This window comes from Hyaena hyaena, unplaced genomic scaffold (assembly GCF_003009895.1).
Source record: "Hyaena hyaena isolate Hyena2069 unplaced genomic scaffold, ASM300989v1 scaffold_138, whole genome shotgun sequence".
NCBI lineage: Eukaryota > Metazoa > Chordata > Mammalia > Carnivora > Hyaenidae > Hyaena > Hyaena hyaena.
In genome coordinates, this window is record NW_024080770.1 from 751,414 (window position 1) to 777,649 (window position 26,236).

General features: G+C 47.8%; 1 protein-coding gene across 1 annotated transcript; it reads left to right on the forward strand.

Moving 5' to 3' along the window:
* The first annotated feature begins 16,190 nt into the window (after positions 1–16,190).
* Positions 16,191–24,703, forward strand: ADGRF3 (adhesion G protein-coupled receptor F3). Its single transcript, XM_039238263.1, has 14 exons — positions 16,191–16,208; positions 16,327–16,387; positions 16,769–16,909; positions 17,329–17,502; positions 17,970–18,188; positions 18,956–19,165; positions 19,673–19,816; positions 19,937–20,133; positions 20,524–20,703; positions 21,662–22,136; positions 22,292–23,044; positions 23,732–23,773; positions 23,862–23,924; positions 24,390–24,703. Exons 5-14 carry the CDS (start codon positions 18,005–18,007, stop codon positions 24,626–24,628), a joined length of 2,487 nt encoding a protein of 828 aa, XP_039094194.1. The 5' UTR covers positions 16,191–16,208; positions 16,327–16,387; positions 16,769–16,909; positions 17,329–17,502; positions 17,970–18,004; the 3' UTR covers positions 24,629–24,703.
* The last annotated feature ends 1,533 nt before the right edge of the window (positions 24,704–26,236 follow it).

Consider the following 26,236-nt stretch of genomic DNA (forward strand, 5'->3'; position numbering starts at 1 on the left):
TATTTTCTTATCCATCTTACTGGACTCTGAGTGCCTTGAGGGTAGCATAATGCCTTGTACTCGGTAAGTTCTCCCCCCCACCCCCCCGCCCTTGGTAGTTTTATAGTTGTATTAACATAAATACAATGTGCACATAAGCTGTCTGTTCGCTTTCTTCGTTGCGCAGCCTGGCGTCAGGATTGGTGACTCTATGGACAGCTGGGCTGTTCTTTCCACAATGGCTTTGGGGTTCTTGAGAGGAGACATTGTGAGCCATGTCTGCACAGTAAGATTTGTTCCACATCAACAGCTCTTCAAGCCCCCTGACATTATGTACTAGAAATTTCTGGAAGCCACGGGCAGCATGTGCTTGGTTTTTTTTGATGCTCCCGTAACCAGTGCCAGGCATCAAGATCTGGTCCTGGAATCTTCTGTGTGCTCTATCATCAGTGCCACTGGGTTTCCACCAGTTGCGCTTGATTTTGACTGATTGGTCTGATTGGTGCTGCATGAACTTCTTGGTCCTCTTTTTAATGATCTTGGGCTTCACCAGAGGTCTGAGGGCAGCCAGGATGCCAAGCAGATGGCTTCCACCTCCACGGGCATCGATGAGGAAGGGAGGGGTTTCCATAAGCTTTCACTGAACTAAATTGAATCATGAGGGAGTAGAGAAATATGTGTTGCCAGCACCAACAAGTGCTATAAAACTCTTCATATTCATTACCCTAGTAACCTCTCTTTGGAAGAACATACTTCCAGGAAATAAGATGAAAGAAAAGAGTCATTATTGCCAAGATTTACAAAAAGCCATATTTATCACTGGAGGATGGAAATGCAGGCAATCAAAATGTCCAATGGATTAAGGACACAAACTGTAAATCATGGTGTATCAATGTGATAAAATATAGAATCATTAAAAAGATAAGTGAGTGGGTGCATGATTTAAAAAAAAGGAGGAAAACGCAGAAAATGACAAGTGTTGGCAAATATGAGGAGAGATTGGAATTCTTGCGTGTTGTTGCTGGTAGAATTACAAAATGATGCAGGATGTATGGGAAAATGTTGGACAGTTCTCCAAAAAGTTAACCATGGAATTACCATAATACCTAGCAATTCCACTCCTGGGAATATACCCCAAAACCCGTACACGAATATTCACAGGAACATTATTTATAATAGCCAAAAAATGGAAATAACCTAAATGTCTATCAACTGATGAGTGGATAAACAAAATGTGTATATCCACACAATGGAGTATTATTCACCCATAAAAAGGAATGAGGGACTGATAACGAGCTACCACGTGGTCGAACCTTTAAACATTATGCTGTGTGAAAGAGGCCAGGCACAGAAGACCATATAATGTATGGTTCCATTTGTCTGAAATTTCCAGAACAGGTAAATCTGTGGAGACAGAAAGTGGATTGGTGATTGCCAGGCCATAAGGGTGAGGAGGACTGAAAATAACTTCTAACAGGTGTGGGGTTTCTTTTGGGATGATGAAAATGTTCTGGAATTAGATAGTGGTTGCACATCCCGATGAATATATTAAAAACTATTGAAATGTACCCTTTAAAATGTTAAGTTTTATGTTAAATTTTTATCTCAATTTAAAAAAGTAAAATAGCATGATATTTAAAAGAAAAGCATGAAATAGCACATACAAACTTCTTACAACCAAAAATGTATACATGACCAGGAGGGAAAGAGAGAAGAATATCATGAATGGGTGTTTTTAATTTATGGGACTTTTATTATTTTAGTAAAGTTGCTCCAAATGTAGTACTTTTAAAGACATATCTGCCAGAACATTATGGCAGAGTATACAAAGCTAAAACTGTAGAACTATATAAAGTCCTACAATTTAGTATAAAATCATAAAGTTCTCACATTTTATAAAGTGGGAAGGGACAAGTCATTGTGTTAATAGGGGGCTTGTTTAGGAAAACCTGCCATTTATTGGTGGGGAGATGGTAATAAGGATTTGATGTAAGCATCAGCAAATTTTTCATATTTGATTTCTCTTTTTGATTAGGCATGAGAATAGGGAAAGGAAAGGCCAAAAGGAATCATTTGAGAAGCAAGCCATTGACAGTTCCCTCTTAAATCCGTAGGCAGGTAATCAACAGAAGATGAAATAACAGTTTCTCTAGAGAAATTTGAAATAAATAATGAAGGCACTAAGGTAGGCCCAAAAAGAGCCCAAATTCCTTTAAAGGAATAAAGCTTGCAACTAAAGAAATAGGTAAAAAGCCAAGGGGAGAATTAAGTAGGATAAAGCACTCCTGATAGGTTATTTTTAAAAATCCCACCTTTATAGGGGCACAGCATTTAAATTTTGTGAAGTGCTAGAAGTTCCATTTGAGAAATGAAAGCCTAGGTATATATTAGAAGAAATCATTCTCTTACGAAGAAGGTATCTGGCTGGCTTCCCTGGCAGCCATGGCCACCATCACCCTGGCCCTGGAGAAGAATTATTCTTTTTTTTTTCAAAAAAATTGTTTACGTTTACTCGTTTTTGAGAGACAGAGAGAGACAGAGCACAAGTAGGGATGGGGAGAGAGAGGGAGACACGGAATCTGAAGCAGGCTCCAGGCTCTGAGCTGTCAGCACAGAGCCTGACGCGGGGCTTGAACTCACGAACCATGAGATTATGACCTGAGCAGAAGTCCAATGCTTAACCGACTGAGCCGCGCAGGCGCCCCAGAGAAGAATTATTCTTAAAGACTTGAGGAGGACCTGGAAGAGGATGACCGGATCTAGATGAATCACCATAGGAGAGACTACGGAGTCTGACAGAGATGTGTCTGCAGAGGGCTGGGTCCAAAGCCAGAGCCTCTTTGGATCTCTCCTTCTCTGAAGCTTCAAAAATGTGCAGGTTTCTCCAGGGCAGCCTTCCTTTATGACCGTGGCTCTTCCAGTGGTCTTTGAGAGTGAAAAGCCACAAATCTAGATCCTTCTAGGGCCCAACACAGGGCTGTTGGGGGAATCCTGGCGGCTCTACCTTCTCTTCCTGGACAGATCTATACTGCTACACTGCTATAGTAGTAACAATAGCTACGCTGTCTTGATGGGGAATTTTTGAAATTCAGTAATATTTGAACTGCTGATAATTTGGATTAGTTTTTTATCATACAATATTATATTGCTTTCAGGTGTACAGAATATAGATTCAACAATTATGTGGATTATTTGGACTACTTTTACTTTTATTTAAAATTTTGACACATTGATTCTATCTAAACCTGGTAAGGGAAACCCTCCTATTTTTTTTTTTTGAGATTTTCATTTTTTTAATGTTTATTTTTGAGAGAGAGAAAGATAGAGCATGAGAGGGGAGGGGCAGAGAGCTATGGAGATGCAGAATCTGAAGCAGACTCCAGGCTCTGAGCTGTCAACACGGAGCCTGATGCGGGGCTCAAGCGCACCTGAGCTTAAGTCAGATGCTTAACAAAGTGAACCACCCGGGTGCCCCGGAACCCTCTTATTTTATCTCACAGAGTCCCAACTGTGCCCTTCATGCTGTCTGAACATACCTCTCTGTCCCCACTGTGCTCCCAGAGGGCAGCCATGCAGACTGCCAGCCCAGCTGTGGCCATCACACCCCTTCCACTGAACTAACCAGCACAGCCCCTCACGCTCCCACAGTGGGGTACGGGCCGATGCCACTGGGAGGGATGTACCCTGACCATTAACAACTGTGGGAGTTTTATCTTAGGACGGAAATGTGGAAAGGAACATGCCCATGTTATGAAACGAGCAAACACCCCATCGTAGCATGTAGCTGTAGCAAAAAGCAGCAACAGCGAATTGCTGTGTGTTGGAGAGGAAGAGGGCCGGTGGTAGCAACATCAGTCACAAAATAGGACCATAAGGGGCAGCACCGGAGCTCATTTCCTCTGTGCATATTGGCTGTCAGACCTCTGCGTGTATGTTTTAAAAAATTAAAATAATAGAAAAAAGTCAGCACTTCCTGTCTTTAAATATTGAAGTGTGTGGCGTGCCTGGCTGGGTCAGTCTGACTCTTGATCTTAGGGCCATGAGTTTGAGCCCCCCCATTGGGTGTAGAGATTACATACATACATACCTATTAAATATTACATATTAAAGTGTGATAACCGGAGGGATAAAAAGGAGGGTATCTGTGTGTTTACAGTATGTAAAGACATACTCTGCATTGCATCCATGAACTTCTCTTTTAGCAGAAAAAGCATAGGGTGAATCAAATGCTCTCTTAACGGTCAAACCCAGGAAAGTTTCCTTATTCCTCACTTTCGCATCGTCATCATCATCATCATCATGCATCTCAACATGTCGAAAGGAATATGCCTGTGATCCATGCACCACCACAAATTCACAGATTCAACCTTTTGCCATACATGCTTCAGAAATTTTGTTCCTTTGTTTGTTTCAGCTGAAGCTCCCAATCTCTTCTGTCCCTTTCCCTTTTGTCCCCGGAGATAACCGGTATCTTGAGGTTGCTGTTTTATCGTTCCTATTCATGCATCATACTTTCATTATGTATGTTCACACCTAGAGTCAATATGACATTATTTTGTGCATACAAGTGTGTGTACTTAATGATATCCTACTGTTTCTAACCTTTTACAACACTTTTTATATTTAACAATGTTTTGAGGTTGTTTCTCATTAATACATATAGATTTAGTTCATTCATTTTAATTTCTGCATTTTTTTTCAATGTGTATCTATTTTGAGAGAGATAGAGAGCAAGCAGTGGAGGGGCAGAGAGAGGGAGACAGAGTCGGCACAGAACCCTATGTGGGACTCAAACTCATGAACTGTGAGATCATGACTTGAGCTAAAATCGAGTCAGATGCTCAACTGACTGAGCCACTCAGGTGCCCCAGTTTCTGCATGGTTATAAAGTATGGCTGGTGGGACGGCTGGGTGGCTCAGTCGGTTAAGCATCCGACTTCAGCTCAGGTCATGATCACACGGTTCGTGGGTTCGAGCCCCGTGTCGGGCTCTGTGCTGACTGCCAGCTCAGAGCCTGGAGCCTGCTTCAGATTCTGTGTCTCCCTCTCTCTCTCTGCCCCTCCCCTGCTCATGCTCTGTCTCTCTCTGTCTCAAAAATAAATGAAAACTATTTAAAAAATTTTTAAAAAAAAACAATAGCCAAATTGTGGAAAGAGCCTAAATGTTCATCAACTGATGAATGGATAAAGATGTGGTTTATATATGCAATGAGATGCTACTTGGCAATGAGAAAGGATGAAATCATGCCATTTGCAGGAATGTGGATGGAACTGGAAGGTATTATGCTGAGTGAAATAAGTCAGTCAGAGAAAGACAGATATCATATGTTTTCACTCACATGTGGATCTTGAGAAACTTAAGACCACAGGGGAAGGGACGGGGGGAAAATAGTTACAAACAGAGAAGGAGGGAGGCAAACCGTAAGAGACTCTTAAATACAGAGAACAAACTGAGGGTAGGAGGATAGGGAAGAGGGGGAAATGGGTGATGGGCATTGAAGAGGGCACTTGTGGGGATGAACACTGGGTGTTGTTTGTAAGCGATGAACCATGGGAATCTACCCCCAAAACCAAGAGCACACTTTACACACTCTATGTTAGCCAATTTGACGATGAATTCTATTAAAATAAATTAAAAAATAAAAACAAATATAAAGATGGTTATGAGTGCTGTGTCTTTGCTACTTTGACAAGAGTATCATTCCAGAGTCATTTGACTAACTTGAGAGCGGAGTTTAGAAAGATGACCCGTGGATTTTAATGAACTCCTGAGTTCATCTTCCAGTTGCGCCTGCATGAATCTGACCTTAAATAGCATACCATAGACAGAACTACTGTAAGGGACAGACCATCACCAGAGTGCAAACTGGCCACTGGGGGGCATATATGTAGCAGATTTGGATAGCACTGCAACAGTTTGTGAAAAGGGAACTGATGTGAAAAATACAATCCGTGGTAGGTTGGGCAGATCTCATGACATGAACCAAACCGGGTCAATTGCCTGCTGACACAAAATTATCAACCTTTTCCATAGAATTTAAACAAGATCCATAGTCTCATAGCATAACATCACATGTCCAGATACAATCCAAAATTACTTGGCATGTAAAAAAAAAATAGGAAATCTCAACTCAGGTGGGAAAAAAAAAATCAACAGACACCAATGCTGAAATGACACAGATGCTGGAATTATCCAAAAAAGACATTAAAGCAAGTCTCATAAAAGTGTTATAAGTATGAACATTCTTGAATGAGAAGATGAAAAGTCTCAGCCAAGAAATAGAAAATATAAAGAACCAAATGGTAATACAGTAGTCATCATTTTTTAAATTATCGCATAGACTCTGTATTCGTTTCCTATTGCTTCTGTAACAAATTACTACGAACATAATGATTTAAAACAAAATGAATGTCGTATCTTACAGTTACTAGGATCAGGAGTCTGAAGTGAATCTTACAGCATCAACATCAAAACATCAGTAGGGCAGCATTTTTTCTGGAGGCTCCAGAGGAGAATTCATTTCCTTCCTTCTTCCACCTTCTAGAGGCTGCCTGCGTTCTTTGGCTCATGGTCCCTTCCTCCAGCTTCAAAGTGCATCACCCTAACCTCTGTTCCTGTTGTAGATCTTCTTTTTTGTCCCTCATATTCCTGTCTTCCTTTTATAAGGAAGCTTGTGATTGCATCGGGCCCACCCAGATACTCCAGGATAATCTTCCTATCTCAAAATCCTTAACTTAAACACACCTGTTCTTCACAATGGAGAGGAAAAACTTTGAAAACCTGAACACAGAGGTCTGTGAAAAAATACAGAAAATAAAAGTCTAATATTTGTCATTAGAGTCCAAGAAAGAGAGGAGAAAGGATGTGGTACAGAAAAACTACTTGAGGGACACCTGGGTGGCTCAGTCATTTAAGCACCCGACTTCGGCTCAGGTCATGATCTCACAGTTTGTGGGTTTGAGCCCCGCGTTGGGCTTTGTGCTGACAGACAGCTCAGAACCTGGAGCCTGCTTCTGATTCTGTGTCTCCCTGTCTTTCTGATCCTCCCCTACTCACACTGTCTCTCTCTCTCTCTCTCTCTCTCTCTCTCAGAAATTAATAAAACATTTAAAAAATTACAATAAAGAAAAACTGTTTGAAGAAATAATGGCTGAAATGCTCAAATTTGATGGGACACAAAAAGCTACATATGCAAAAGGCTCAGTGAATCCAAAACAGGACAAGCCTTATAAAAAGACACAGCCTCCACAACCTCATAATAGCTAAAAACTGAAGACAAAGAAAAAAAACCTTGAAAGCAGCCATAGAAATGACACATTACTTACAAGGGAACAATACCTATGGATTTTGCATCAGAAACCATGAAGGCCAGAAGGAAGTGGAACAACATTTTAAAAGTACAGTTGACCTTTGAACAACTCAAGGGTTTGAGGTGCTAACCCCTAGCACAGTCCAAAATCCACGTATACCATTTGACTCCCCCAAAACTTAACCACAAATAGCCTACTGTTGATGGGAGGCCTTACTGATAATATAAATAGTCAATTAACACATATTTTGTGTGCTATGTATATTATATACTGCCTTTTTATAATAAAGTATTTTAAAGAAAGAAAAATGTTAAGAAAATCATAAGAAAAGGAATGGAGAGGGGTGGGCAAAAGGGATGAAGGGGAGTAGATGGTATAAACTTCCAGGTATGGAATGAATAGGTCATAGGAATAAAAGGTAGAGCATAGGGAAGAGTCCATGGTATTTTAATAGCGTTGTATGGTTCCAGATGGTAGCTGCACTTGTGGTGAGCATAGCATAAGGTACAGAGTTGTTGAATCACTCTGTTGTACACCTGAAACTAACATAATATCCTGTTATGAAAGAAAGAAAGAAAGAAAGAAAGAAAGAAAGAAAGAAAGAAAGAAAGAAAGAAAAATAGGCATAAAGAGAAATGCATTTATAGCACTGTACTGTATTTATTGAAAAAAAATGCATATAAAAATTTTTTAATGTTTATTTTTGAGAAAGAGAGACAGACAGAGACCGGGCACAAGTTGGGGAGAGGCAGAGAGGGAGGAGACACAGAATCTGAAGCAGGCTCCAGGCTCTGAGCTGTCAGCACAGAGCCCAGTGTGGGGCTTGAACTCACGGACCCGCAAGATAATGACCTGAGCTGAAGTTGTACACTTAACTGACTGAGCCACCCAGGTGCCCCCCAAAAAAATTGCATACAAGTGGACTGGTGTAGTTCAAACCCATCTAGTTCAAGGGTCAACTGTGCTCCAAAGATCATATAATTCAACTCCTTCATTGCACTGATATGAAAAGTGAGATCTCTAGAAAGATGAAGTGATTGTCTTGAATTACAAGGTCCTTTAATCCTATAACTTAATATAATAACCACTTTTCCACTATTACAGCTTCCTTGGCTTTTCTGAGCACGCGTCCATACACATTCCTTTAGCTGCAAAGAGCAGAAACCTGCTCTAACTAGCTCAAGCGAGAAGGGAAATCATCAAAAGAAGTTGGGGTCCCTGATGGAACTCAAGATCAGGAATGCAAATGAGCATCAAGAATAAACGAAAGTTGGGCATGCCTGGGTGGCTCAGTCAGTTAAGCATCTGACTTTGGCTGGGATCGCGATCTCGAGGTTGGTGAGTTCCAGCCCCACGTCGTGCACTGACAGCACAGAGCCTGCTTGGGATCCTCTGTCTCCCTCTCTTTTCTGCCCCTCCCCTGCTCATGTTCTCTCTGTCAAAAATAAGTAAACGTTAAAAAAAAAAAAAAGACTAAAGTTGAAACAATGGACTCTCTCCATTTCCTTCCCTCTTCCACACACATTCCACTTTTCGCTTCTTCTGTTTCTGTCCACACGTTAGTCTCATGCTTCTTTTGAGCATGGACCATCTCCCCCCTCCACACAGCCGAAAACCAGTAGCTGCTGAGTTTCATATGCTGCAGATCCGACCTCAGGCTCTCACTAGGTCCCAGCTCCCAGAATGTCTCAGAAGAGGGAAATGTTCCCAACGTGGTATTAGATGTGTCCTCACTGACTCCATTATAGTCAGGGGGCAGCATGGTTGTAGAAAATGACTACTTTCCCAGTAAACCTGGGACTATGGATAGAAGGTAATTCTAGGAAGGGACTCGGAAAGTAAGTAGAATATAAGCAGTGACAATAGGTTTCTAGTACAAGTACTTACTATTTTTTGCCCTTGGCATCCCTTCCTCTATGGCTTGTAATAAGGTATTGAAACGGATTTTCTAGGTTTACTGACTTCATAAAATCTACTCACTTGTATATTTTATCCTTAGTCAAAAGAAGTTTTCCAGTTTTCTCTTTCACTAGAATATTGAAACAAACCCCGTTATCATCTTAGATGGAGTTGGCAAGGAAGCTTATTCTTTTCTTCTCCCCTTTTCCACTGAGGTGGGGGGAGCTTCTCCCCAGAAGGATATAGCATTTGTTCCCTCCCCCTCTTCCCCAAGCAAGAAGTGATTTAACTGCTTGGTAAGACATGCAGAATAAGCTCTGGGTGCTCGCTCTTTGGGAGTGGCCGGTCCTCCAGACTCGTAATCAGCAAGCCTGTCCCCACAAGGGAGACCCCGAGATGCCTGGCTGTGTCAGGGACCGAGTACGGAAATTCAGTTCAAGGAGGCTGTACTGGGAGTGCATGTGGCTGAGATCCAAACCATCTTCTCCCCCTCAGCTCTTCCCGTAATGAAGCTGATCTTGATCCCTCGCTGTCTGACTTCTGTGTTTGCTCCTCCATTAGTTGCCCCTGGGTTTGCAAACCTTAATACATAGTCGTTTACTCAGAGGAGAAAAAAAAAGAACAAAAACTTCTTTCATGGAGTTATATTACCATCTTGAAGCCTTTTGTGATTTGTACAAGGTATTTCACATTTTTCCTTGTAGATCACAGCTTTGTTCCCAATGGTCACATTTGCCAAATTAAGAACCTCTAGATATATAAGGTATTCATGAGCTGACTTTCAAAGGACTGCCTGATTCTTACGCACATACTCTCCTACCCTCATCTGGTTTTAAATAATATTTATTTTCCTCTCCTCCTTAGGAAAAGAAGCCTTTTTGAAGAACTGCTTTCTTTGTGGGGTCAATGCTATCTCATATTATCTTTAATTCATTCTTGTAGCCAGAAGTTCCAGTAATTCTGTATTTAAATTAATCTATCTTAATTCCCTCTATCTAAAGTCCCTTGATTCTAAGTCAGAAGACCTGGCTTTAAGCTTTGGTTCTGCCATCCACTAGCTGTGTGTGATCTTTGCCAAGTCAGTTTCTCCTCTTCGTTCCTTTTCCTTCTTTATAAAGTGAGAAGGCTGAAGTAGATAATATTGAGAAGGGAAACTCAGGAGACTCCATTTTATGTATGTATATATGCATGTATTTATGTATTTACTTTCTTACTTAAATTCAAGTTAGTTGACAGACAGTGTAATCTTGGCTCCAGAAGTAGAACCCAGTGATTCGTCTCTTACATAAGACACCCAGCGCTCATCCCAACAAGTGCCCTCCTTAATGCCCATCCCCCATTTAACCCCATCACCCAACCCACCTCCCCTCCAGCAACCCTCGGTTTGTTCTCTATATTTAAGAGGAAGAGATTCCTTTTTAAAAAGGCTCCATTTCTGCTGTTTCCCTGCTCGCCCCTATTGACTCATGTTCCATATTTCTATTTGCATCTGAGTAAAAACCGGAGAAACTACTCTGGTTGCCACCCCAAGGCGAGGAAGCAAGAGAGTTCATCATTTTCAGAGTTTCGTCCTTGGCCCCCAAACACTTGACAAGATCTAAGAGCCAGATCCCAAACATGTTCCAGGACATTAGCTTCAAACAAACTTCAGCAGAGGCTGGCATCCATAATCCCTACCTTCAACAATTTATGAAATAACACATGTATTTTGCGGGGCTCAGTTGGTTGAGCGTCCAACTCTCAGTTTCAGCTCAGGTCATGATCTCACAGTTTCGTGAGTTCGAACTCCACAGTGGGCTCCATGCTGACAATGCAGAGCCTGCCTGGGATTCTTTGTCTCCCTCTCTCTCTCTGCCCCTCCCCTGCTTGTGCCATCTCTGTCTCTCTCAAAATTAATAAATTAATTAAAAGAAGGAAAGGAAGGAAGGAAGGAAGGAAGGAAGGAAGGAAGGAAGGAAGGAAGGAAGGAAGGAAGGAGGAAAGGAAAGAAAGGACACTTATTATTCACCAGTCATTCACCTTTGACAGGACCTTACCCTGGATTCCTGAAGGAACATGTATGCAGGACCCCTTTCCAGTATAAACCCCTAACCCTAAGCTACAACAAGACCAACTCTCCTTTCCTTTCTGAGTCTCCCAGACATTCTGTCTGCTATTCTCTGTCACTCATGCTATTCAGTAAACTGTTTCCACATCTTCCTAGCTTGGATTTGACTTCTTTCCTGTAGCCTCTTGCCTGGTCCTGCGAGGGGGCTCTCTCCCCCACCCCCCGCCAATGGCTCCTTGGACCCAGCCTGCCTGCATCAATATCTCAGCTAGTTCCTTTCCCAATCTAACAATCTATCATTTAATATTTCCAATAATGTAATGCCATGTCAGGTGGGAAGAGAATAAGAAGTTAGGATTCATAAGGGATAAAGGTCTAAGCTACATTTATTCTTTAGTAACCTATTAGTAGTTTACATAGTAAAGGAGGTTTTAAGATAACCTGCTTGGATACAGATAAGAGAAGCCCAGATTGCAAGCCTTTGTTATCAAAGACGCTGCTGACTGTCCTGGAGGGCTCAAATCACAAAGGAATGGAAAGGAAATTTCTTTTGACCAGGTGCAACTGAGAAGCTGCTGGCAGGGGTGGAAACTTACTGGTTTCAAAATATCATTAGATGCATAGAAGGATAGAGGCCAATCGCCATATGGTTGACCTTGGACTTGGGAGCACATTGGTGGCAGCAATAAGTACCTGTTTGTCTGAACCCCACCCTAGGCCTGAGACCTGAGTCAACCTGCCGGTGCTTCCTGGCAACCGGGGACACCTGGGCAAAGCTGAAGGACTCTGAACCTGGCTGGTCCATAAGAAAGAAGTTGAGACCAAGATTTGATCTTTTTATTGTCTTTTTTTCTATTACGAAGTACCAGATTGAAAAATACAGAAAGTGGGGCGCCTGGGCAGCTTAGTCGTTTAAGCGTCCAACTTTCACTTAGGTCATGATCTCACGGTTCGTGGGTTCGAGCCCCGCGTCAGGCTCTGTGCTGACTGCCAGCTCAGAGCCTGGAGCCTGTTTCAGAGTCTGTGACTCCCTCTCTCTCTGACCCTCCCCTGCTCATGCTGTCTCTCTCTCTCTCCTAGAAATAAANAAAAAAAAAAAAAGAAAAATACAGAAACATAGAAAAACATGCCAAATCCTACCATTTCGTTAGAACCACCATTAACATCTTAGTGTGTTTCATCTTTTGAATGGTTCACTTGGAACAAATATTACTTAAGGCCTCTGGTTCACAGTACTAGACCCTGGAGATTCTTGAGGTCAAGGCAACGGACGCTTTGTAGAGCCTGTAGCATTTCCTCCCAATCTTTCCTAGGCATTTCTTTTTGTACAGGCACAAATGTTTCGAGCTTCTCTCTCTCTGCTGTAGTCCCTGCTCCTTGAAGAATCCCTGTTGAGCATTGTCTGGGGCTCATTCTTTGTTGCACTTCGGTGACCGTGGCAGATGCTGTGAGTGTCCTGTGTCCCCAGGCGCATCTCAGACCACCTGCAGCTGCACTACATGGTTCTCAACATGCTGATAGCATCCCACGTCCAGCATTGCATCTTCTCTCTCTGGTTCTCAAGCCCGATTCTTCACCATTTTCAAGCTTTCTGAAACTAATTGCTTAGGAAGTCTTCGTTTCCCATGCATGTATTTGTTCTGTGTGTCCGCTATGCCTTCAACAGCTGTCCTCACAAGGGGAGATTTGAGGAGGTGGTGGAAGTAGAAATGCACCGGGGCTGGATTTTTACCCGAGGAATTGGATGTGTGTGTGTGTGTGTGTGTGTGTGTGTCCACAGGCGCACATGTGTATGTGTGTGTTTATGCATGTGTGTATGTGTGTGTGTGTTTAAATCAACCCTGTCTCTTTTTTGTTGTGAAAATACATGCCTCTGTTTAGAAAAAAATATACACCAAACAGACACACCCAGATCCTTAATCCCCTTTCCCAGACACTCGCCAACTTTCTAATGTGTTTTTCCAGAAATATTCTAGGTATAGAAAGCACAGGTATTTAATATAGATTCCCTTTTTTTACATAATATGGAGCATAATATACACTTTACACTTCACCATGTATATTGAGATTCCCTCCAAAATAGAGCTACTTGACTTTTTTCCACAACAATGTTATGTTGTTTGGAAATGTCCCTTTTGAATGGGCATTTTGGCTGTTTAACTCACTTGCTGTCACAAATAACTCTGCCTTGAACATCCTTATACACACATTTTTGAACACATGTATCACTACACTTTTGTCAACACGGAATATGATCAATAAATATCTTCTTTTGATAATCAGTAGGTGACAGTATTTTCTTGTTTCAATGTGAATTTTTAAAAAAAATTTTTTTAATGTTTTATTTCTTTCTGAGATAGAGAGGGAGAGAGAGAGAGAGACAGCGTGAGCAGGGGAGAGTCAGAGAGAGAGGGAGACACAGAATCCGAAACAGGCTACCGGCTCTGAGCTGGCTCTCAGCACAGAGCCCGATGAGGGGCTCGAGCCCAGGAACTGCGAGATCATTACCTGAGCCGAAGTTGGATGCTTAACCGACTGAGCCACCCAGACGCCCCTCAATGTGGATTTTTATGTATATCAAACTATTGATATTTCTTTTTCAGCAAACTGATTGTTTTCTTTTGACTTTTTACCCTAATGCCCTTTTCATCCCCAGGTTAAAGCTTTGGAGGCAGTCTATTTCTTTTGTTTCTGGCTTTCTGGGTTTTGTGTCTTGTTTAGAAAAGCCATCCTCACTTCAAAACCATTTTGTGAAATTACTTGATAATCTCTCCCAGCATTTCCCCAGGTTCTTTGTTAAATTTAAGACTCTGGAAATCATTTTAAGCTAGCAATCAGCCCTAATGTTTGTCTTTTCTAACCTGGGCTCTGGGGTCAATGATGCAGCTTCCTATAAGTTTCAGGACAATCCAGATTTCCCAGAGTCCTAGAGACATGACTGAACCTGGCTTATTGACACATTGCTGCTGGTGACCCAGGACCCCCAACCCTCTCCTCTACACCGAGTCCTTGGTTCAGACCCCAGATCCTGAGCAGACCATTCTCACTGGGGCATGTGGGTTCTGGTGGCCCCACAGGGACCTGGATGCCTGTGTGACTCAGCCAGAGGCTGTTGCACTTCCTCTAAATTTGGCGGCTCCCATCGTCCCCTCTTCCCTCCCATCCCGGGTGTGCTGGGCCTTGCCGGCTCCTGTCTGAGGAAATTTGCATCATGCAGCAGCCTGAGGACTTGGGAGGACTGATTCACTGAGCCATGATCTATTCAGCTGCCACCCGGCTTCTCCTGGCCATGACTCTGCCTCTGGTGGGGCCACCAGTTGCTCAAGCATCCCAACCTGTGAGTAAGACTTGGGGCAGGACCCAGGTGAGACCCAGCAAGCTGGGGGTGAAGGGACAGATGGAGGGGTGAGGGCCGGAGAGAGAAGTAAAGTAAAAAGAGAGGCCAGTTTGTTATTGATAAAATCTCTGAGAGGTCAGTCTTCTTTTCCAGAGTGTGGGATAGCTTTTGTTTCTTTGAGTCACTGTGAACTCCAGTGATGCCAGAAGGCTCTCCCAGTCAAGCTTGCCCTTTACAAGTGAAAAAAAAAAAAAAAAAAAAAAGGGTGGCCTGGGTGGCTCAGTCGGTTAAGTGGTTAAGCATCAGACTTTGGCTCAGGTCATGATCTCGCGGTCCCTGGGTTCAAGCCCCGTGTCAGGCTCTGTGCTGACAGTTAGCTCAGAGACTGGAGCCTGTTTCAGATTCTGTGTCTCCCTCTCTCTCTGACCCTCCCCTGCTCACGCTGTTTCTCTCTCTGTCTCAGAAATAAATAAAACATTTTTTTTATTTAAAAAAAATTAAAAATGAAAAGAAAAGGGACATCTGGGTGACTCAGTAGGTTAGGCATCCGACTTCGGCTCAGTCATGATCTCGCAGTCCATAGGTTTGAGCCCCACACTGGGCTCTGTGCTGACAGCTCTGAACCCGGGCCTTGCTTTGAGTTCTGTATCTCCCTCTCTCTGCCCTTCCCTTACTCATACTGTCTCTCTCTCAAAATACATAAACATTTTTAAAAAATAAAAAAATAAGATATAAAAAATGAAAAGAAAAGAAAAATTTTCCAGATTTGGGAACCACCAGCATAGAGGACAGGAGGGAATCTGAAGAAGGACAGTGGAGTCAAGATTAGCACTTTTTGATCTCTGTTTTCTCCCAGGTGGACATCTATATCTATATCTGTATCTCTCTGTACCTGGATTCGTATCCGTATCTGTATCCATATCCGTATCTATATCTGTATCTGTATCTGTTTCTGGATAGATACCCACATTCACATGCAACTTTGGGAGAGGGAGGAGTTGGTGAGGAAATCATTTACAGGAACAAGAGACCAAGGGAAGATGCTGCCTTCTGCTCACCTTCGTGGCAGTTCCTGTGGAGGCAATAGAAGTCCCCAAGCCTCTGAGCACCAGCCAGCTCTGAGCCCCAGCCAGCTCTGCCCAGCCCTCCCCACCCGTGTTCCAGACACAGAATTTCAATTAGCCTAGAGGCCCAGGGACAGGGCAATTCAGGAAGGAATTAGGCAAAGCATGTTGACACTCCGGGGTGTGCCTGGTTCCTGGGTTCAGGTGGCATTTGCAGGGTCTGGCGGGCTCCTTAGGGCTGCATTCCTGGCACCTTCTATCGAAAGCTGCGTTCCCTTCCTGATGTGCCTGCTTGATACCAAGCAAAAAGAAGAGCTTCAAGGGGCTCCTGGGTGGTTCAGTCAGTTGAGCATCCGACTTCGGCTCAGGTCATGATCTCACAATTCAGTTTGTGAGTTCGAGCCCCGCATCAGGGCTCACTGCTGTCAGCACAGAGCCCAATTTAGATCCTCGGTCCCCTTCTCTCTCTCTGCCCCTCCCCTGTTCATTCTGTCTCTCCCTCTCTCTCTATCTCTCTCTCTCTCTCTCTCAAAAATAAACATTAAAAAGAGAGAGAGAAGAGCTTCAAAGAGGTAGAGTCATGCCAAATTACTCAGGCAAGCCCCCAAGTCGCTTGGGGAAGAAAGTGTCCCTGGAAGAAATGTGGGGTCAGTCTCTTCTCAGAGGTCTCTCCTCTGTGCTCTGTTCCAGGGACAGACTCAGACTGGAGGGGAATCGGGGCAGCAGTTGGATCAAAAGGATGAAGCAGATGGTGAGTGGATGGACAGGAGGAGGAAGGGGTGCGGGGAGCAGGGCATGGGGGGAGCAGAGGGAGCAGGGAACGCGGCTGCAGAGGACACATGGAGAAACTGATCCGCGGCGGGTCACGGCGGCCACATAGGTCCAGATTCCAGTTCTCTAGCCGAGAGGCCTTGAGAAAATCATTCCTCTTGGGGAGCCTTGTCTATGAAATGAGGGCTTGGGGGAAGGGTGACATGGAGCTGTGGGTGAATGCGCCGCAGGTAGTGAGGGCTCTGGCCTTCTCGTCAGCTCTTAGCTGGCCCGTGGCAAGTGGGACCTGCCCTTCCCGGCAGTGAGCCCCCAGGTGTGGGAGGCAGAAGGGGACCATGACCTTGCTGTCTCTCCCCTGTAGAGTCAGTATTGGCCTCAGTCTATGTACAGCTGGACTTTCCACACCAGACCTGGCCATTGGCACTCTCCGGGACCCTGACTCTCCCCTTTGCTTCGGCTTCCTCTTCCCCAAGAGCTCTCATTGGCCTCAACCTCACCACAGGTAGGAGGGATTCTACTGAGCCCCACCTCTCAGTGGGAGTAGGAGCCTCAGACAGAAAGGGACATGGGTTTCCCAGGTGGGCGAACGCCGCCAGCCCCTCCCACTTCCGGGACGGTCTGCATGGCGCCTTCCCCGTCTCCCACCAGACAGACCCTTTCCCTCCCGTTCCCTGTCCCTCTCTTCTAAACGTTGGCAGAGGTCCAAGAGGCAGACGGTGGTGGGCTGGCACTTCTCCGCCCCCACCCCTGATGACTTTGGCCAGCAGGACCTCTGCAGCTTTGAACCCTGGCTGAGGAGGCAGTCCCTGATGGCCGAGGCTCTCGGGACTTCGGGATTGTTCCAGACACCCAGCCCTGGAGCCTCTCACGCAGGCTCTCTCATACAGGCTGCCCACTTCTTGTCCCCTCCCTCCGCCACAGAATGTAACGTCCACCACGATGGGCGCACCTACTGCGCCTGCCTCTCTGGGTACCAGTGGAACGCCAGCGTCTGCTCGCATCACCGTCTCTGCCAGAGCCCCCACAGCCGCGGGCCCTGTGGCTGTCTGGTCCTCAGCCCTGCTGAAGCCGGATACTGCCAGCTGCTGCCGCCTGGTGAGGAGGTTGGGAACTTGGAAAGGTCCCAAGCCCAGTGGCTCCCAAGCCCATTTCTCCCAGCGGTGGGAGAAATGCCAGTTACCCTGGCAGATCAGAGCCCTGAGCTTGGGGCCCAAATAGTGAGGTGAATGAACCACAGGGCTCCTGAGACCTATGGACACGGAGAGAAAGTGCTAGAGTGACTGCTGTTGACCCTGGAAGGCCAGGAAGGGATCTCCGGCAGCCGTGGGTTACCTCGGGGAGTGGAAGTCACCAAGGCCAAAAGGTTTCCCTGTTGGGTTCCCAGTGACAGAGAGGATCTTCCAGGCCGGACAGAGTGCCAGGGAACAGACGACCAGTACTGGAGGGGTGGGGAGGAAGTGAGGACGAATGAGCTTCTGAAGATGGGGGAGGAGTGGGAGCTCAGCCCCGTGGAGGGCCACAACTCATCCTTTCCGGGTCCCCCGCCTCCTGCCTCCTGACAGTCCCCGGAACACTGAGCCTGGGCTCCCAGGTACAGATGCCTGGCAACACGCTGAATCTGACCCTCGTCACGAGCCACGAGACCACCAACCTAAACTGGTTCCTGCGGCCCGCGGGGAGCCCCAGACCCATCCTCCTGCAGCCGGGGACACATGTGTCCTTGACCTCCAGCCCGGGCCTGGCTGTCCTCAGCATCCTCAACATCTCCCATAAATGGGCAGGTAGCCAGCCTGCCCTTCCTCTCATCTCATCTCTTCTCAGCCTTCCTCTTCTCTCTGTCCTTCTCCCCTCCCTGCCCCCCCCCCGCCCACATACACACCTTGCCTTCCCCTTCCTCCCTCCCCTCTCCTTCCTGCTTTTCTTCTCTCCCCTTCTTTTCCCCTTCATCTTCCCATTTACTCATTCTGGGGAAACAAAGGCCCAGGGGCCCACGGGAGAATGGGTTTCCATTTCAGCAGAGAACAGACACCTGTTTTTCATCACGATGTTGCAGTGGAAGTGAGCAGTGCAAAAAGGGCATCTCCTGGTGGAAAATAGGTTCACCTTAGGATTCGAGGCTCCACGCTGTTAAAGAAAAGGAGTTAGGATCCTCTTCTCCAGACCTCTTCCTCCTAGACACCCCTTCCAGGGCAGGCATCTTTTTTGTTTTTTAATGTTTATTTATTTTTGAGACCAAGAGAGCACACATGCGTACAAGTGAGGGGGGCAGACACAAAATCTAAAGCAGCCTCTAGGCTCTGGGCGGCAGCACAGAGCTCGTTGTCATCATCTTGGGGCTCCAACCCACGAGCTGTGAGATCATGACCTGAGCTGAAGTCAGATGTTCAACAGACTGAGCCACCCAGATGCGGAGGGCAGGGGGTCTTTCTTGCCAGACTTAAAGCAGAGGCCAGACCTTGTGTGCCCCTTGGGAAGCAGCCGAGCTCCCGTGGCACAGGGGTGGGGGCAGAGGAGCCCAGAGGGAGGTGCAGCAGGTGTGTATCTGCAGGTGAATACATGTGCTGCTTTGAAGCTCAGGGATTCAGGTGGGAGCTGTACCAGGTGGCGAAGGTGCCCCTGCAGGAGACAGACGTGGCCCGGCTTCCAGACCAGCTCTCCGTCTCCTGCACCACCAGCCCTGGCTTCCGGCTGAGCTGCTGCCTCCCCAGCACACACCTGGTCTACACGGCTTCCTGGAGCCCCGCAGAGGGCAGCAAAGGTACGAGGGCTATGTCTGGCCCAGGGGAGAAGGGGCAGCTGGTGTCCTCCAAGCAGCTGACTCTCCAACTCACAGGAAGTAGATGCTGCAGTTCAACGTGGAGGTTCCAAGTCCAAGTTCATTCAATACCGTTGTTACCCCATGAGCAATCCTAATTCTATCAATATAGCAATACCCGCGTGAGTGTCGATAACTGTTGGCAAAACGTTTTCACACGATCTTAATGAACTCTTGCAACACACTCTGTGACGTTCCTTTGATGGCAGTCCCCATTTTACCAGTGAGGAACCTGGCTTCAAGTCTTGAGACTGGTTAGAAACCCCCAGGCGTCCTTCAACAAAACCCAAGCTCTGCCTCTGTGGTTTGATGCTCGCACACCACTCAGCTCTCCCCCACAGCATCATTTCTGAATGTTGCTAGAGAGACTGAAAGGGCATCTCTGGGCCTGCTGCGTTCTAGGTCTGTTCCAGGCCCAGTAACTGCTCCCCTCTCTCGTGTCACTTGCAGCCTCCTTAGTCAACACGCCGGACTCCCAGTGCTTCGTGCTGGCCGTTCGGCGTTGCCCTGTGGCTGACACCATGTATACCTGTGAGCTGCGGAGCCCAGGACTGAGCCCTCTCAGGGTCCCCGTCTCTGTCACCATCATCCGGGGTACGTGGGGTCCAGCTGGCTGCGTCTGGCCTTCACCTGCTTGTCCTGGGAGCTGATGTTCCCCCACGCTGGGCCACGCGGCCAGTCTCTGGAGCCTGAACACGGGATATCATTCTTCAGACGGAGACACCACATGCCCTAAGGACTCTTCAGCTGTTGCCTGGAACGTCACCAAGGCTGGCCACGTGGCACAGGCCCCGTGTCCCATGAACAGGACCGGTGTGGTGAAGCGGACCTGTGGCTTCGATGGCAGTTGGGAGCCCATTCGCAGCGGCTGCACAGACACAGAGCTGCTGGCCTTGTCTCATAGAGCCTGGGTAATGCTTCAGGCCCTGCTGCCTCAGGCCTCTCCCTCCATGACCTACCCCTTTGTCACTCAGGACCTAGCTTTTGAAGCCTTTCCCCCCTGAGGCCTGGCCTGAAGGCCATTCACCTTCCCTGAACCAGAGCCTAGCAGAGCCAGGGCGTAAGGGTGGGGGCCACAGAGGGCCTGGGACTCTCATGGCGCCCGGGTGCTATTCTCCAACCTTAATCCCCCTAAGTGTCCATCCTGCTACCATGGGTGTGAGTTCCTTCAGTGTGGCTTCCTTCTCTCCTGGGACTGGAGCAGGGAGGTGGGGGAAAGAGCTTGGTGAGGGAGGAGTGGCCCCTCTCTAGTGAGGACTCGCCCACCCTACCCCTCACTTCCTGCATCTCTTCCGTGTCAGCTGCTGTGGGCAGGCCAGGGCCGGCCGGCTGTAGAGGTGCCCCAGATCCTGGCAGAGCTGTCACAGCAGGCGTTGGCGGTGAGCTCACCCTCAGACTTATTGGCACTGCTGGGCACCATTTCATTCCTGGCCAAGGTGGTGGTGGATGCTAGAATACAGCTTAACCGCAGCTCCCTGGAGGTGAGATCTCTGAGCCATGGCAGGGGCCACCTGGGTAGTGGGGACCCGAAGCTCTTTATCTCTGGGCACTTCTGTCCCTCTGGCACCACCAGGGGCTGTCAGAAAGCAGACCTTTCTAGAGAGTCTGGGTGCCTGCTGCCTGGTCCATCTCTCCTCTTAGACACCAGCTTCCAAGGCCATCGAATATGGAGAAGGGCTGGGGCTGGGAACACATGGGAGGTCGGGGAAGGCAGGAAAGGGGGTGAAGACATGAGTTCAAAGGCATGCAGATGTGCGGATATAGTGCAAACCTGCGTGCGCGTGCACACACACACACACACACACACACACATACACACACACACATGAGATACCTACATGGGAGTATCAATCACCCTCAGCTTTGCTGGACTCACTTGAACCCACTCCCAAAATGGGCAACAATTGATGACCAGTAAGCTGCATCCAAAAGAACAACCAGAGGCGATGACATTGCACACTCTTCCTATCTGGGAAAGTATGTCATATGTGTCTGGACAGACATGCATGTGGCCTTCCACTTCAGAACATGTGCCGTCTAACCACTGGGCACCATTCCTAGCTTTGCAGACCTGTTGGGGGTCGAGGAATTGGAGAGGGGGCTCCCTTAGGGCCTGGGCAGCCTGACGGACGGAGGTGAGAGGAAGCTTATTAGATGGAGGCGCTAAAGGTGCATCAGGAGACCATACTTGAAGCCGCCCCAGGGATTAGCTCCACGGTGCCCCATTCTTTCCATCTAGAAACTCCCCCTTCACAGGCCTGTCTTCCTCTTCCCTTTTCTCTCCACTCTGGCATCTCCCGCGCTCCACTCTCGCATCTTCCGCGGCACTAGGAAAGCTAGGTTTGGCGCCTGTAGCTGCCAGTGCCCCTGCCCCGGCACTGTGGGTTCTAGCGGCCAGAGCTCATCTCTTTGTTACAATCTCTCTGTCGGGTTCTGCAGGCTTTCCTGAAAACCACAGACAAGGTCCTAGACATGGACACCAGCTCTCTGTGGACCCCGGCCCAGGCCCAGAAGCCCTCGACGGGCTCAGATCTCCTGCTGGCTGTGGAGACCCTGGCACGCAGCCTATGTCCTGAGGATCACCCCTTCTCCTTCAGCTTGCAAAATGTGCAGCTGCAGACCCAACTCCTTGGGCCCACAGTCCCCGCTGACTACAGAGTCTCCTTCTCCACGCAGCCCCCACTGCAGGCACACATTCCCAGGTGCTCACTGGCCCCACTGGGCCATAATGGAACCAATGTCAGTATTACGAGCCTGGTGCTGCGGAAACTGGACCGTCTGTTGCCCGCAAACTATGGCCAGAGGCTGGGGGACTCCCTCTATGCCACCCCCGGTCTGGTCCTCGCCATCTCCATCATGGCAGGTGGCCAGGCCTTCGACCGGGGAGAAGTCATCATGGACTTTGGGGACACAGGTAGCACTCCGCACTGTGTCTTCTGGGACCACGGTCTCTTCCAGGGCGAGGGGGGCTGGTCAGGTGAAGGGTGCCAGGTGCAGACGGCTCGCGCCGGCCCCACCACACGGTGCTTCTGCCGGCACCTCACTGCTTTCTCCATCCTGATGTCCCAGAACACGGTTCCGGAAAACCCCACCTTGGAGCTGCTGAGTCAGGTGGGCTTGGGGGCCTCCATCCTGGCCCTGCTGGTGTGCCTAGGTGTGTACAGGCTGGTGTGGAGAGTTGTGGTACAGAACAAAGTCGCCTACTTACGCCACATGGCCCTGCTCAACGTGGTGCTCTGCCTTTTGGCCGCAGACACCTGCTTCCTGGGAGCGCCCCTGCTTCCTCCGGGGCCCCGAAGCCCCCTCTGCCTGGCCGCTGCCTTCCTCTGTCATTTCCTCTACCTGGCCACCTTTTTCTGGATGCTGGCTCAGGCCCTGATGTTGGCTCACCAGCTGCTGTTCGTCTTCCATCAGCTGTCCAAGTGCAGAGTACTCTCCCTGATGGTGGGCCTCGGCTACGTGTGCCCAATGGGGTTTGCAGGCGCCGCCCTGGGCCTCTACCTACCCCGAGGGCAATATCTGGGGGAGGGGGCATGCTGGTTAAGTGGGAAGGGAGGGGCGCTCTACACCTTCGTGGGGCCGGTGCTGGCCATCGTGGGCGTGAATGGGCTGGTGCTCACCGTGGCCATCCTCAAGCTCCTGAGACCTTCGCTGTCAGAGGGGCCCCAGGCGGAGAAGCGCCAAGCCCTCCTGGAGGTGATCAAAGCTCTGCTCGTCCTCACACCCGTCTTTGGCCTCACCTGGGGGCTGGGCCTGGCCACCCTGCTGGAGGAGGTCTCCATCGTTCCTCACTAAGTCTTCACGATTCTCAACAGCACCCAGGTGGGTGATAAAGTGCTGGCTGTGCCTTCGCCCCTGCCAGTCCCTTCTCGAGGGGGTATTGAGGTGGAGCCGAAGAAACAGCCTCAGGAATTTTAGGAGACTTAGGTTTGGATCGCAGTTCCTCCGCCGACTTGCTGGAGGACTTTGGACGAACCTCTGGGAGCTTTGGTTTTCTCATCTGCAAAAACAGTACCTGGTTTTGGCAGAGATCAGGGAATTGTCAGTATCCCAAACCTTGATACTCCCTTTGCAGCCAAAGCACTAAGAGAGGCACCTGAAATGGATCCTATGCACTAAACGGTGCTAATGCCCAGAAAACACCTCCCTGTGAAGCCTCAGGACACGAATTAGACAGGACGACAGAGGCTGAAGGAAAAGGAGGGGGAAAGAGTTGATTTCTTTTTTTTTTAAATGTTTTATTTATTTCTAGGAGAGAGAGAGAGAGAGACAGCGTGAGCAGGGGAGGGTCAGAGAGAGAGGGAGTCACAGACTGAAACAGGCTCCAGGCTCCGAGCTGGCAGTCAACACAGAGCCCGACGCGGGGCTCGAAACCACGAACCGCGAGATCATGACCTAAGCGAAAGTCGGACGCTTAACCGACTAAGACACCCAGGCGCCCCGGAAAGAGTTGATTTCGGGTGATTTCCTTCCTCCTTGATGAACTTATCCCCGTATCCCCCTTTTCAGGGTGTCTTCATCTTACTCTTTGGTTGCCTCATGGACAAGAAGGTGAGTCTGCCCACCTAACCCCCAACTGCCGTGCAGTGCCCGGGCCAGGGCTCAGGCTGGCGTAACCAGAGCATTCCCTGTCCTGCAGGTGCGAGAGGCTTTACTCAAACGCGCCTGCCGCTCCCAATCCCCCAACTCCACCATCTCCCTGGTGAGTTATTAGCTTCAAATTCTCAGTTCTGCCACTAAGAGCAGGTCAGAAGCAGCTGTCCCACAGCCTCCTGAGAGGAGACAGGCACAGCTAGAAGCTGAGAGAAGATTGGGATTGTCTTTTAGAATGAGCATGGTCCAGGTTCGAACTCCCCAACAGTGGAGACAGGAGCTCTGTGAGAGCGGTCAGGGTCAGGTTCCTGGCCTCCTGAGTAAACCTGGGCTGCTGGGGACTCTCTTTGTCCCTGGTTTCTCCTGTTGAAAATCTGCCTGCAGTTACTATGTAAAGGGAAAAGCTAGGACCAGGTAAGCATGGGAGTGTGCAGAGCTGAGAGCCAAGTTCCTTAGGGTTCCCGCGGCCCCGGCTGAGGGCAGGTGACAATGTGAAAATGGGCACAACCTCATCGAAAAAGAGTTGATAATAATAAGAGTCGCACTGCAATTGGGCCTTCCGGGTCCTTCCTAGGCGACATACGAAACCTCCATCCCAGAACACAGCAAAGGAGGAAGGGAAGACCGCAGGTGAGAAGCAAGCCTTCCTGGGAGCAGTGTGGAGGGAAGTGGAGTGTAACAACGGACTTCCTGGCAAAGAAGGCTCCTCTCCACATAACCAATGGTCCCAGCCCAAAGGCTGGAAAACAGACTTCTCCAGCACAGACATTTCTAGATGGCCTGGGGAAGATGGAGGACTCAGAGCAGGCGTAGCATCTTCCACTGCTTTTACAGAAAGCTGGAGGGAGTTTTACCACCACCAACCCTTGGCTCGGTCCACTCTGAAAACTCTTTTGTGCACTGTCAAATTTTTTGATTATCCTGAAAAACCCTTGCTTTGAAGGAGTTGCCGTTGGTGGACTTGGTGTCCAGCGGGGTGGGCAGCCTGCAGAGGTGGTGGAAGGTCTCCTTCACCAGCCCTGAGCTTCAGGGTGAGCCCTTTCACGGAGAAGGCAGAGGCTTTGAGTAAACCACACACAGAGCCCATGTCCCTCCTCCTCCAAGGGAGTTGGGGGAATGTGCCAGAATCCACCAGGATGAGCCCTGACCCAGGGCTCCGAGCCCTTCTGCCATCCCAGAGCTCCGCACCCCCGCCCCCGCCCCACAGATGGGCTAATATTTCCACTCGTCACGTTCCCTTCTCTCACAGGTCACCTGTCCACACCCCTAAACTATCCAAGCAAAAATAGCATGAAAAACTAGCTAAAGCTACCTATCGAATATGCCTGCCTTTGCTGTAAACCTAATTGACAGATATTAAAGTTCAAAATAATTGCAAGTAAGGCCGTCTCAACCAGTTTTTGACTAATCAACAGCTCACGTTACAGACAGATCTGATAAAAACTGTTTTAACTACTCAGTGATTTCTTTTCTGGTTATTTCCCCTCCATAGCCATGATAAAAGGATGAGAATGGCAGAAACTCTGTTCTTCCCAACATTAAAGGTGAAAGGACAGAGTTTGGTTCGTTTCTTTTCAAAGTTTCGGAAAAGTTAATAGGTAGGTCTCTCTTTAACTCTTCCAACAGTATCAGTATAAACGTAAGTTTCATAGATGTATGAATGTATATAATCACCGATTTGAGCACCTTTGTAAGAGCGCATTAACGATTTTAAACTAGAGAGGAAGTTGCCACAGACCACTAAGAATTAAGGCAACAAGATGACAAAAATGGACATTTAAAAGTGACACCCAGGGTGCCTGGGTGGCTCAGTCAGTTAGGCATCTGACTTGATTTTCGCTCAGGTCATGATCTCATGGTTTGTGAGTTCGAGCCCCATATCAGACTCGCTGACAGTGCGAAGCCTGCTTGGGATTCTGTCTCTCCCTCCCTCTCTGTCCCTCCCCTATTCTCTCTGTCTCTCAAGAAGTAAACAAACAGGGGCGCCTGGGTGGCTTAGTCGGTTAAGCGTCCGACTTTCGCTCAGGTCATGATCTCACGGTTTGTGGGTTCGAGCCCCACGTCGGGCTCTGTGCTGACTGCCAGCTCAGAGCCTGGAGCCTGTTCCAGAGTCTGTATCTCCCTCTCTCTCTGACCCTTCCCTGCTCGCACTGTCTCTCTCTCTCTCCTAGAAATAAATAAAAATTTAAAAAAGTAAACAAAAAACAAACAAACAAATGTGACAGGCTCAAGCTAAGACCAGATATGGAGAAGAAATGTTTTTTAATAGCCTTGGGAGGTCACCAAGACATCTAGCTGAATTACCTCATGGAATCCACAAGATGATGGGAGGTTCTGAAAATGTTTTCAACTACAGAAATGGAAAAAAATTCTCATGAATGAGTCTTTGTTAATTACAAAAGTCATGGCTATTTTTATACA